Source organism: Onychomys torridus, chromosome 16 (assembly GCF_903995425.1).
Source record: "Onychomys torridus chromosome 16, mOncTor1.1, whole genome shotgun sequence".
NCBI lineage: Eukaryota > Metazoa > Chordata > Mammalia > Rodentia > Cricetidae > Onychomys > Onychomys torridus.
The window spans coordinates 45364818-45378521 of record NC_050458.1 but is presented as its reverse complement, the minus strand read 5'-3'; the positions used below and the strand labels follow the sequence as shown (position 1 = coordinate 45378521).

Genomic DNA, 13704 nt, shown 5'->3' with positions numbered 1-13704 from the left:
TGAGGGGTCCCAAAGGCATGCTATCTGATACTCCAAGCAGAACTGGGGAGTAACCACCAATGCCTTACCTGGATCCCTAGAGGGTCCTCTTGATCCCAGAAGAAGGTGCCACCAGCTTTACAATACAGGCTTCCTCCTTCTTCTTCTCACTGAACAGGGGCCTAGTATCTATAATACTATCCATAGGTAGGAAACAAGTTGGGGGTGACCACACCCCTAAGTGAAGGGACTGGGTAGTTTCCTTCTCCCCACACATCCAGTCCTTGTGAGGGCCTCATGCCTCACAGGTCCTGACTGGGCAGCAAGACCATTACGGTCTGCTCACACCCATCTCTGCCCCAGAGTACCCACAAACTGGCCACACACACACACACACCCTCCAGACTTCGCAGCTGTTTTTATTATTAATATTATCTTCTCCTTTAAGCATCCCTTTAAGGGTGAAATGAAATTCAACCATTTACAGAGAAAATGATTTCAGAATGTACATATTGATTTTTCCTTTACAAAAAAAATAATACTATTATTATTATTGGTGTCCTTAAATTACACATTTCCCAGGGCCCTATCTTCTGCTTGGGTGGGTCCTGTCTTCCCACCCTGAATCTCACCTGTGCCCCCAAAGCTTCATCATGCCTGCCTCTTGTAACTGCTGTGACCCCTGGGTGAACGAGGTCAGCTGGATGCCTGGAATGAACAGGCCTCCTTGGGTTTAGAGGTCACAGGCCAGTGGTTCCTGGAGAATGCACCCACATTCACATTCAATAGAGTTTCCCTTCATATTGAGGGTATGGTCCTGGCTCCCCCTGGCCCTCAAATTCCCAGTGTATGCTGTGGTTAGATGTGAAAGGTTTTAGCCCTCACCTCTCACAGGTGGTTTCTCAGCCCACGACCAGGCCTTTTCCTGCCTGGCTGAAATGATTATTTTCCTCCTAGCAATCTGAGAGAGAAGGCCAGCCCATTAGATCTGTGCTTTCCCAGTATCCCTGAACTGGTCACCTGTGGGCAGGAGCCCTGAAATGCCTGAAATGGGGTACCTATGAAGCCGCTGAGGTTACCAAGAGTGTGGGGTGAGGATTTCATTTGAGGGGAGGCATCCCACAGGAGCACCCACAGGCATCTCAGAGGAGTGCCCTGGCACAGATGACCCATAAGCCTCTGGGTCATCCTGACTTCTGGAGCCACCTCCCAGTCCCAAGAGGAAGCAGAGAGGAAAGCTCTTTGAACGGGAGGTTTCATGGTGGTGCCCCTCAGTGGGAGGGGTGGAGCCACAGAGCCCCTCAGCCTGCTCTGTGCCTGTTCACCAGAGTTGCCCCCACACCACACCCACCGCACCGCCTGGTAAACTGCTCCAGACAGAGCCGAATCAGAAGAAACCCCTCAGGGAGATCGTCCAGGAGGTGCTGGGGTATCAGTGGGTGAAGAGAGGCTGAGGGAGCGGTGGGCTCTCAGCTGCATAGCCCTCTAGCTAGCAAGATTCCATTCCTCAGTCTGAAAAACAGACAGACAGACGGACAGACCCTGTACTCCCTTTAGCCTTGCTTTCAAGGTCCCCCAAGGACTTCCTGCCTCAGGCATCTTGAGGAGCCACAGGAGACAAGACTATAGGCTCCAGGTCCTAGGGAAGAGGACAGCCAAGCCTATACTCCTACACACACGTGTGAGCATCGTCTTAGTACAGGGACACATGGATACAGACATGTACAATACACACCAAGCATGCACCCATGCCCATAAATATACACACACGCACAAACACGGACCATTCCACAGACAGCCCTGCATATTGGCATCAAGGGAACATTAGGGGCCTCAGGGAGAGGCACCCACTCTTCCCATACACCTGCAAGTCCTGATTGTACCTCAACCATGGGGCAGGCAGGGAGAGAGCAGGGTCCCATGATGAGCAATCATTTGCACCCCTCCCACAAAGGTGCTGCTGGTAATACAGAACTCTCAAACTGAGGCAGGCACATAGCAGCCCTGCAAAACTACATTTCCCAGTTTTCCTTGCAACTACCTGTAGCCATGCAGCTAAGTCCGGACCAGTAAGATGCTATCAGAAGCAACAGACATATCTGCCTCCGGCCCTTCACAGGAAAGAGTTCACACTTCCTCGTCTTTTCATGTGAGCGGGTGCAGCCACTCTATCCAGACCTGGAAGTTGTGTACGAAGCTAAGCTGTCTGTCTTACAGGCTCTAGACCACCTCCCCCTAGACTACTAAATTACAAACAAGCTGGTCTTACTTGACCGCTGTTTGCCGAGGGGCTTCTACATGATCTCAGAATCTTTTCCAACAAATACATCCTGTGCCCCCCAAGGCAAATCAAGAGGAATGGGTTGACATATCACTGACCTTAAGGTCCTTTCTTGGGCCCCAGAAAACTTGTGGCCCCTTCCTGGCCTCTAGCCTGCTCTGTGGGCGGGGGAGGGCACAGGAATGTTTGCAACTGGGGTGGTGGTAGAATGGGACTGGAAGCCAGCAAAGAGTGATGGGGAGGGACGGAGGGAGATAGAGGCCTGTCAATCTCCTTTTCTTGGCCCTCCTACTACACTGGCTGTCCATACAGTCTCCAGCTCCTGTCCCACCCTGAGAACTGGACCCCAAGAGTCCTTGCAAGCAGCTGAGCTGGCATCCCATGAGACAGTAATAGGAAAAGCGAAAGAAGCCATTGAGGCTAGATTTGGAACCAAGAGGAAGGTTCCTCAGGCCCCCAGCACATCTGCTTCCAAAGGCAGGGGCACTGACAGCCACTGGCATCCCCCCAGCCAGCAGTGACCTCATTCCTTGGGTCCAGCACTTCTGAGGAAGCTACAAAGTGCTCTCTCTCCTGGGTGCCATTTTCCATTGCTCTCCTAGCTTCTTGGCCAAGACCAAGAGCAGATACACTTTTCAGTCCCTTCCTGCAAAGTGGCTCTTCTTGCTCCTGGACCCAAAGGCATTTATTTACAGTGTCCTGGGAACTCCTGGCATGGCATACCCCCCTTTCCATTGCAGGTCAATAATCCAGGATGTCAAAGGTGGGCTTCTCTCAACTAGACTGAAATTCCATAGCCCTCCCAGCCCCAGAAAACCACCTTACGCTCTCCAGGGACACTTCTTGCCCACAGCACTCTTGGGGGCAAAATGCTGCATAGATGTGTGGGCTTGCTCCTCTCTACTGGAAAAGATTAATTTTTCTTTTCTGTTTTGGGCTAAAAGGCCTGATCCTGAATTCCAGAGGGCTTGAGCAGAGAGAACCACCTATACCATGACTCCTGGCTCCCTCAAGAACCCCCAGGGACATGAGAAGGCCAAAGATAACACTGGGGTAGCCATCACCCCAGCCTACCCAGCCCTAGCCCTCCACTGCATCCAACTTGGCCCTGGCAGCGGGTGACCTTCCCTCCGAGCCCGGGTTCCGGCGCCCACCCTCCACAGTGCTCTTTGGCTCCCGGTATGGGTTGTCCAGTAGGTAGCGGAACTGGTCATAGTTCTTGAGCAGGTATTTGGGAGCATACATGTGCTCACTGGGGTCTGCAGGAGGGTACTCCTGCTGCGTGCCGTCAAACCAGCCTCCGGTGCGAATCAGGCTGCGGATGTAATTGAGGTCCCTCTTGTCCTCATAGTCACCCCAGCGTGGGAAGTCGCCATTCTGAGCCGACACGAGCTTGAAGTAGATGCCCTCAGGCGTGAAGCACCAGGAGCAATGCCAGCCTGCAAAGTGCAGGGGGCTTCCGAGGGACCACTGCACTAAGATGTGGCCTGTGCGGTTCTCATACTGTCGGAAGTTGGGCATGGTGTAGTACTGGCGACGGCGCAGGCGGATGCCATCTAGTCCATACACGGCCTGCAACATGTCCACAGTGCAGCCCGACACCACCTCCAGCGTGCCAGGTTGCTTCCAGAAGAAGCCGTACAGGGACTTGCGCATGTGGAAGGCAAACGGCTCGGTCCAACCGTCGTAGAGCTTGAGAAATAGCACACCATCACGTGCGGGGATCTCGTCCGCATCGTCGATGATGAAGACGTCATCAGGCCGCAGGTTGCGCAAGCGGGAGACACCATCCTGGGTGAGGAAGGTGCGCAGGTAGTCATCGGCGATCCAGCCATCCTGCCGGCCACCAGGTGGGAAGTGGTCCAGAAAGACGTAGAGCACCTTGTGGCGGATGTACTCGAAGGTGCCATTGGTCAGCATCTCTCGGAACTTGAGTGGCCGCGGCTCCCCATACGCGGTGAAGTTGGACTCGCATACCACAAAGGCGTCCACCACATCGCCCAACTCGTGGAAACGCACATCCAGCAGGTCAAACTCGTGGTTGATGTTGATGGCATTGATAACCCGCCTTGGCACCTCCCTGGGTACCAGGCGCTCCTTGGTGGGCAGGTTGGAATACTGCACTACGGTGGGCACCCCGCAGCTGGGCCCATGCCAGCCTGGCAGGCACACACACTCAACCCACTTGCGCCTAGTGCCCCGGCTACCCAGGCGCTCTCGTGCATTCAACACGTGCCGCATGGGCCTCCGAGCAGGGCCACGGGCAGAGGAGCCCTCAGCCACCTGGGGCTTCTCCTCTGTGCGCCCTGAAGAAGGTTTCTCCAGCATCTTGGTACCTGGTTTGAAGCAGACACCACCAGCTTTGGTGCGCACAAAATATTCAGTGGTGTCCTCCGACAAGAAGAAGTCCATTCGGTGCAGTTCCTCGGTGGCCTTGCTGGGGGACAGCGGCTGGAGCAAGGGGGAGTGGGAGTAGAGCGGGGTCCGCAACAGGTCGGCGCCAGCCGGCTCCGGACTGGCCTGGGGAGTGACAGGGGCATTGTTCCAGAAGAAGCTGGATACGAGGTTAGGGCTGAGGGAGGCCAGTTCTCTGGGGAAGGTGACATAGGATAAGGTCTTAAAGAAGTGGAGGAAAGAGATGAGGCACAGGCCAGCCATACAGAACATGAGAAAGAGCTTGTAGCGTCTCATCTTCGTCCTGCAGGAAACGGGAAGAGCAAGAAGTCAGGGCAGCCTGAGGATCCTGTCCTAGGAAGGAGACTTGGGGGGAGTCCTAGCTGCAGTCACCTGCGAGTGACTTGCACAGTCACCCAACCTTCTATTCTCAAAAGGTCACTGTCCCAGGCGTGGTGACACACCTTTAATCCCAACACTTGGGACGCAGAGATAGGTCCATAGATCTCCATGAGCCGGGGGCCAGCCTGGTCTACATAGGAGTTTCAGAACAGCCAGGGCTATGTACAGAAACACTCTCTCTCCTTCTCAGGGACGCGCACGCACACACACACACACACACACACACACACACACACACACACACACACACGACTGTCTTTACCAAGGCCCCTGCCCCTTGCTCCAACATCTGAGACCCCATCACATCTCTCTGTAGACAGCTTTTCCACCAGAAGCCACACGCAGCTCATCAAGGTTAGGCTTGGCTCCTGGAGCAAAATGTAGCCAGGGGGAAATGCTGTCCTGGAGGGTGGCAGGCTCCACAGGTAGAGGGTGGGGTGTGCAGCAGCTGCCAAGCTGCTCAGGGGCTTGTTGACGCGCTACCCTAGGACACTCTTCCTCCTATATCCCCCCTCCCACTTATTATTTCGGTGTGTATGTGTGTGGGTGTGAAGGAACCAACAAACCTCTTTCAGTACATTTTCACAGAAAATGCTCAGAGACTAGGTGGAGGACTTCATCTTGGGATTTGAGGACTACTTCATCAAGGTAAGAAATCAGGCCAAATCATAAACGGCTAGGAAGGTGTGTTCATTAAGCTGCTGAGGCTTTTCCCCCATCCTGGGATGGGCTCATGATTTTATAATCTCTCTAACAAGGAAAGTCCCTCTCCCCTCAGACCTTCTACCTCTAATGTCTATGTATCCTAGGAAGTCAGTTAAACTAGTGGCCAAAGACCTGTGGACACGGGCTGGAGAGATGGCTCAGTGGATAAGAGCATTGCTCTTCCGGAGGACCCAGGTTTGATTCCCAGCATCCACAAGGCAACCCACAGTAACTACTTCAGTTCCAAGAAATCTGGCACCCTCACACAGACACACAGGCAGGCAAAACACCAGCCCACATTAAAAAAAAAAAAAAAAAAAAAGCAAAGCAACCATGAGGTTGCCTGCCATTTGGCTGATGACATCATCGGTCACGTGAACTGGACATTGTGTGGTTAATGTAACCACATGGCAAACTGAGAGCATCCACAGAACCAAGTTCTTAGTCCTATTGTGCCTTCTGGTTACCAATCTCTCTCTCTCTCTCTCTCTCTCTCAGACTAAGGAGACAACACCAGGCCACTAAGATGTTGCATTTTCCTAAATGTCCTGCTTTGATTTAGCTTTGAGCTTTCCAGTCACGGTAACAGAGGTTAACAAAAAGAAATAACCCAACTCAATCACCTGCTGGGTTCTTTTTTGTTTTTTGTTTTGTTTTGTTTTGTTTTTGTTTTTGTTTTTTGAGACAGGGTTTCTCTGTAGCTTTGTGCCTTTCCTGGATCTCACTCTGTAGACCAAGCTGGCCTCGAACTCACAGAGATCCTCCTGGTTCTGGCTCCTGAGTGCTGGGATTAAAGGCGTGCGCCGCCACCACCCGGCCCAGTGCTGGGTTCTTTTAAATGTTCTTCTTCTTGTTCTGTTTTGTTTCCTAGCCTAGATTCCAGGGACTGAACCCCAACTTACAGATGATAGATAGGAGACGGCTTCCCCCTAATTTAGATAGTACTGCTTAAAGAAGAGATTCTCAACCTGTGGGTCATGACCCCTTTTGCAAGGGTCACCTAAGACCATTGGAAAACACAGATACTTATATTACAATTCATAACAGTATCAAAATTACAGTTAGGAAGTAGCAACAAAAATCACTTTATGGTGTGGGGGGGTCACCACCACATTAGGAAGGTTGAGAACCATTGGTTTAAATTTAAAAAAAAAAAAAATCATGAGTACTTATCACACTTGCTTCCTATCTGGATTAAAAAAATAATACAGGCCTAGTGGTGGTGGTGGTGGTGGTGACACACACACACACACACACACACACACACACACACACACACATGCTAGCTATCTTCTCAGAATGCATGTTGTCCTAACCTTCATCTGTTCAGATATCAGGAGGGAACCAGAGTGCTTTCCACCTCAGCTGATCCTATGGAGGAGGCCCTGTGGAGCCAGCCCTGTGGAGGAGGTCTGGAATGTTCTCTGCTGCTATCTGTTGAACTTATTTTCCCTGCTTTTTTATTCTTTAACCTGCAGAGAAAACAAACCCAACCCAAACTCCTAGACTGTATCAATGCCACAGATCTCAAAGAGACATATTTTATTTGGTTTTGAAATAGGGTCTCACATTGTAGCCCAGTTTGGCCTTGAATTTGAGGCAATCCTCCTGCCTCGGCCTCCTCCTCTAGTACTGAGATTCTGTACAGGAATGAGCCACCAGATCTCAGCAATCTTATTTTTAAAATGAAGTCATGCTCGGTGTGGCAGTGCATGCCTTTAAACCCAGTACAGGCCAGCCAGGGCTACTGCCGTGACTCAAAAACAAAAGAATAGTCAGGTATGGTGGCTCATGCCTTTAATTCCAGCACTCAGGAGGCAGAGACAGGTAGATCTCTGTAAATTTAAGGCCAGCCTGATCTACATTGTGAGTGCAGGACAGGCAGGGATACACAGTGAGACCCTGTCTCAAACAAGCAAGCAAGCAGCCAGGCCTGCACTCAGGAAGCAGAAGTGGGCAGATGTCTTTGAGTTCAAGGCCAGTCTAGTTTACACAGCAGTTCCAGGCTGATCAGTTTTGAGACTCTGTCTCAAAGACAAAACAAAGCAAAGAACGAAACTAAATAAAACACAACATCATTCACAACAATAAAACCAAAACTAAGCAGACTGGTTTCTAGGCATGAACAATTAGAGTAGACTTCTTTGTTCTAGGTTTAATATCACTCACAAATCCTACCATGGCAGACACTAAGACCAAACCAGTGTTTTGGTTTTTTGTTTGGTTTGGTTTGGTTTTGGTTTTGGTTTTTAGAGACAGGGTTTCTCTGTGTTGGTACCTGTCCTGGATCTCGCTCTGTAGACCAGGCTGGCCTAGAACTCACAGAGATCTGCCTGGCTCTGCCTACCATGTGCTAGGATTAAAGGCATGTATGTGCACAACCGCCACCAACCAGCAAGAGATCTATTTCTATCCACATGAAAATCTTTTTTTGTTTGTTGTTTGTTTTGTTTTTGTTTTTTTGAGCTGGGGATTGAACCCAGGGCCTTGGGCTTGCTAGGTTAGGCAAGCGCTCTACCACTGAGCTAAATCCCCAACCCGAAAATCTTTTGAATTTGTGATTGAAGAAAACAACTAAGCTGGGTGGTGGTGGCATACACCTTTAATCCCAGCACTCGGGAGGCAGAGCCACACGGACCTCTGTGAGTTTGAGGCCAGCCTGGTCTACAGAACAGGCTCCAAAGCTACACAGAGAATCCCTGTCTTCAAAGAAAAGAAAAGAAATACATTTCCCATTCCCTTTTAAATTCCATAAAACACGCCCAGCTTTCTTGTTTCCACTGTTTTGCTAAATGAATCACTCTACTCACAAATGACAGGGACCTAACCACTTGCTATTCATTGGTACCACTTAATTTCTCAATTAGCTTCTGGCTGTGGACAAAGATGTTTGTCCACACTCTGTATCTGTATTTTACCAGGTAAGTTTCAGAGACAGGAGAAATAGCCCCTTGCATGTCTTATCCAGTCTCTCTGCTACTTGTTTTTTTTTGTTTGTTTGTTTTGTTTTGGTTTGGTTTTGTTTTGGTTTTTTCAAGACAGGGTTTCTCTGTAGCTTTGGAGCCTGTCCTGGACTAGCTCTGCAGACCAGGCTGGCCTTGAACTCATAGAGATCCACCTGCCTCTGCCTCCCGAGTGCTGGGTTTACAGGTGTGCGCCACCACCCAGCCTTTTTTTTTTTTTTTAATTATTTTTTTTTATTTACTTACTTATTTATTTTTTTGCTACTTGTTTTTTTGAGACAAAATTTCTCTGTGTAACCACCCTGACTGTCCTGAAACTAGCTCTGTAGACCAGTGTAGTGTGAATCCTAATTGGTCTTAATAATATAAACCCAGAGCCGGATTGGGGATTTAGCTCAGTGGTAGAGCACTTGCCTAGCAAGCACAAGGCCCTGGGTTTGATCCTCAGCTCAAAACAAAACAAAACAAAAACAAAAACCAAACCAAAACAAAATAAACCACAGAGCCACATATTGGGGTAAATGCTGAAAGATCAGACAAAGGAGCAAGCCACAGCCACTTCTTACCTCGCCAACTCCTCAGCCTCAAAGCGGGGGTGGGGTGGGAGGAATCAGCTCCTGTCTCTGCCTGCCTTATATTCCCCTCTCCACCCAGCCATATGCTTCCTACCTCCACCTCCCTAGTGCTGGGATTAAGGGTGTGTGCCACCACAGCCTGGCCTCCACGGTTAACTAGTGGCTAGCTCTGCACTCTGATCTCCAGGCAAACTTTATTTGTTAGAGCACAAAAAAGTCACCACAGACCAGGCTGGCTTTGAACTCAGAGATCTGCCTGCCTCTGCCTCCCAAATGCTGGGATTAAAGGTGTGTGCCACCAACGCCCGGCTCAGTCTCTGTACTGATATTCTACAGTATGTGACCATAGATTTGTCACAAAGAGGAGACAGACTCCAGCATGCCACTATTAACTGAACTCCACATTTGATTTGGATTTTATGTTGTTATTTTGGTGGGGTTTGGTGCTGGGAGTGCAACCCAGAGCCTCCAGCATGTTAAGCCTGCATGCTTTCTACACCCTTAGCAGAGAATATATTTCTCCCAGAGCATTAGACTGTGGACAAGCTTGTGCAGGGAGGGGCTGGGACAGAAACCTGGCCTCTGGCATCTTGGGCCTTTCCCTAAAAATGCTCCTGTCAGGGCAGAGGATGTAGCTCAGTGCTTAAGCATGCAAGGCCTGTATTCGAGCACAGGAACTCAGGAGAAGTAAAACCTTCCTTTCTGCAGCTTGCTTTCGTGGTTTGGGTTCTTTTCCCGGTCATTTGCCCACTCTACTGTCCTCTCGCTTCCTGAGGCAGCAGAGTGGAACAGCAAACTCCCCGCCATTCTGAACCTGTCTTCATATCTGATACCTGGGCATGGAGTTTCTGGTGCACAGTAGGTGTGCAATAAGCTTTCAAATATTCAAATGCTCCAGGCTGGAAGCCTCCAGTAGGATATTCTCTTAGCTATGTGGTCGTAAGGCACAGGCAGCATGTTCAGTCTAGAGTCCAAGGGCCATCTCTTCTGCCCAGGGACCTGCTCAGTGTTACATGGTTGGTGGGAGCTGGCCTCAGAGGCATCACTCTAGGAAGGTCCCTGAGCAAGCAAGCAAGGAAGAGCCCAAGTGCTAGTCCTGAGAGGCAGGCCAAGGCCTGTACTGGAGACACAAAGTATACATCTGTCTCCAGTTTAAATGCCTGCACCTTCAGGAGCCTAAGTAGGGCTTGCACAGCTGACTGTAGGCAGGAAAGACAGTGGGGTGGGGGCCTGACCTCAGCTAAATATCAGCTATGCCTGAGCAAAGATGGGGTCACCCCCACTGGTTTGAGGGAGGGGATGGACATCCCAAAGGCAGGGAGGTTCATTTCTGCATAGTGCATTTCAGTCCCAGTCAGGAAAAGCAAGACCAGTAGTTACACAAGGCTAGCAAGCGGAGCAGAAGGGACCAGGCCTGATGAACACAGGAAGGCAAGAATGCCTCGGTGCACACTGCCCTGATCCTCTCTACAGAGCTCCAACCTGGGCTGGATTGAGAGTAAGTGTTGCAGGCCTGAGGGGAGAGGGTTCCCCAATGCACACGTCACAGTCCTGAGGGGAGAGGGTTCCCCGATATACACATCACAGTCCTGAGGGGAGAGGGTTCCCCAATGCACACATCACAGTCCTGAGGGGAGAGGGTTCCCCAATGCACACGTCACAGGCCTGAGGGGAGAGGGTTCCCCAATGCACACGTCACAGTCCTGAGGGGAGAGGGTTCCCCAATGCACACGTCAAAGTCCTGAGGGGAGAGGGTTCCCCAATGCACACGTCACAGTCCTGAGGGGAAAGGGTTCCCCAATGCACACATTACAGTCCTTAGGGGAAAGGGTTCCCCAATGCACACGTCACAGTCCTGAGGGGAAAGGGTTCCCCAATGCACACATTACAGTCCTTAGGGGAAAGGGTTCCCCAATGTACACAGTACAGATCTGAGTGGAAGGGTTTCCCCAATGCACACGTTACAGTCCTTAGGGGAAAGGTTTCCCCAGTGCACATGTTACCACTTTGAGGGGAAAGGTATCCTGGCAATTGGGAGCCTAGGAATACCCACAAAGTCACACCATATAACAAACCTCACAGAAGAGATTTTTGGGGAGAAACACAAGAGAGTGGCTGCCTCTATTGACGAAGCAAAAAGAACTGAGCAGGAGGGAGGCGTTATGTGGGGTTTCTTGGGAGAGGGGAGCTTCCCAGGGTAGGCTGGCCACTCTAGTGCCTTGAGGGGCTGGAAATGGTGTAACCAGACCCCAGCAGGCAGACTGACCTGGGAGCCCAGAAGTCGCTGGGTCGGTTTGACCTCATAAGTCCACTTTGATAAAAGTCAAGTTTGTTGCTGGGATTAAGCGCCGAGTCCCTTCCATTCACCAAGCTGAACCCAGGTGGGATGACAGTCCACCCAGAGGACAGTCAAGGCCATATTTTCTTGAATTTTTACATTCGCAGCTTTGTGTGTTTCAGGGTCCAACTGTTTTTGGTTTTTTTTTTTTTTTTGGTTTTTTTTTTTTTTATCTTGGCTTTGATCACTGCCTCAAATACACTTTGGGGGATAAAACAGCATATGTATGAAATGGGATAAGCCAGCATTTGCCCTCCAGGTCTCTCAGCCTTCCAAGAGGTCACCATGACCACAGCTTTAACAGATGGGAAAACAGACTTGGGTGGATGACAAGACTTTCCCCAAAGCACCGTGACAGTAAGTCATGGCTAGAAAATGACTGCAGATCCCCAGGTCAACTTGTCTCTCTCAACAGTACAGGAGGAGCAGGTACAGTTAACACTCATGGGTACACTGCACCCTGTTCGATGTTTCAGCCTCTGTCTGTTACCAAGCTTCACCCAGGCGTGATGCCTCACACCAGCTACTGTCCTGAGCACGCTATGTGCACAGCCTCACACAATCTCAACACAAAGCAGGTACCCGTGTCTCCCCCACTGTATAGATGAGAAAACTGTAGCCAGAGGGACAAGCTAACTTATTCACCGTCAAAACACAACTGATCAACAGCGTAGTCAATTCTAAAGAGCCAACAATGGCATTTCAGCCTGTAGGAAAGCTCTCTTGAGCCCTTTCCATCTGCCAAGTTGAACCCAAGTAGAATGACACAGTCCAGCCAGAGAACAGCCAGCCAAGGCCACCTTAGCCCATATCTGTGGGTGCCAACACCTGGCCAAGCACTGAGGACCCTCAGAGACAAACCCTGCCCAAGGGGAGCATAATGCTGTGCAGAATAAAGAGTTCTGACCTGGGAAGCAACAAAGCAGAAGTAAGGACAGATGTGTACAGGCACAGATTCATGGGGTGGCCGGACAGGCTCCCTGAAAAGGGACCTGATGGGTCTAATGACTGAATTACTGGATTAAGGAACACCTGGAGAAGTAGCCACGTATTACCTCTGAGCTTCTAGAATATTTCTGAAGATGAGGAAGGGAGTGGGAAGTTCTGAGGGAAGAAGGGGGAAGACACTATCCAATGGGAAGGGGGTCTAGAGGGAACAAAATGGCAGAGCCAGAGCAAGTTCCTCCCTTCTCTTCTTGCTGACCTTGGGCTCCAGGGCTTAGAGCAACAGCTTCCTAAGTTCCCCATCTTTTGGCTTCAGACTAAGACTCACACCTACTGGCCTTGTGCTTCTGTGGCTTAGGCTTAGACCAAACCACCCAGATGCCTCCCTGGGGCCAGTGAACCGAGGGAAAAAGAAAGTAGGACCTAGCCAGAGCATTCGGGGCTCAAGGCCATGGTCAGGAGTATAGATCAGGAGGGCAAGATGGTTCAGAAGGTAAAGGAGCTTGCCACCAAGCCTGATGACCTGAGTTTGATCACTGGGATCCATATGGTGGGAGAGAATCAACTCCTGCAAGCTGTCCTCTGACCTTCATATATGCCACGCCCCCCCCCCCCATAACCTGGCTTCTAAGGTGGTGTAGGGAGTGTTGCAGACAGATGGGTGGCCCTGGCGAGGGTGGCGAGGAACTGAAGTCACCTCTGGGAGATATGCTGATTAACTGGATGGGACATAGACGGGCTTTGGGTAGCAACCACTCTGCATCACCATCAACACGAGGCTGGGAAGTGACCTGTGCCGGGGCTCCCAGAAGCATGTCTGAAAATGCCTTACTCTCATTCCCCTCAGATAAGAGCTCCAGGTATGGGGAGTGCAGGCCACTGTCACACAACTGCCAGAAAGGGGGCTCCAGGAGAGTTGGGGGACTGAGATTACAGGCGTGCACCACCACCGCCCGGCCCGAGAACCAATGTCTACTGCTGAAATACTTGACCTCCAGAGAGCTGAGCCACTGTCCTTGAGGCCTGAGCAGGCCGCTCTCTGAGGACAAAGCCCTTGGGCCCTTCTGCCAAGGCTGATCCCACAGCTCAGAGGCTATACTTAAGTCCTCCGCAAGCCAGGAA

General features: G+C 50.7%; 1 protein-coding gene across 1 annotated transcript in view; it reads right to left on the bottom strand.

Moving 5' to 3' along the window:
- Positions 1 to 378: 378 nt before the first annotated feature.
- Positions 379 to 13704, bottom strand: part of Mgat3 (beta-1,4-mannosyl-glycoprotein 4-beta-N-acetylglucosaminyltransferase) — a 24366-nt gene continuing 11040 nt past the window's right edge. Inside the window, exon 2 of the mRNA XM_036208581.1 lies at positions 379 to 4958. Within this exon, the coding sequence (XP_036064474.1) occupies positions 3341 to 4951 (1611 nt within the window). The 5' untranslated portion in view covers positions 4952 to 4958 and the 3' untranslated portion in view covers positions 379 to 3340. The remainder of the gene's footprint in view (positions 4959 to 13704) is intronic.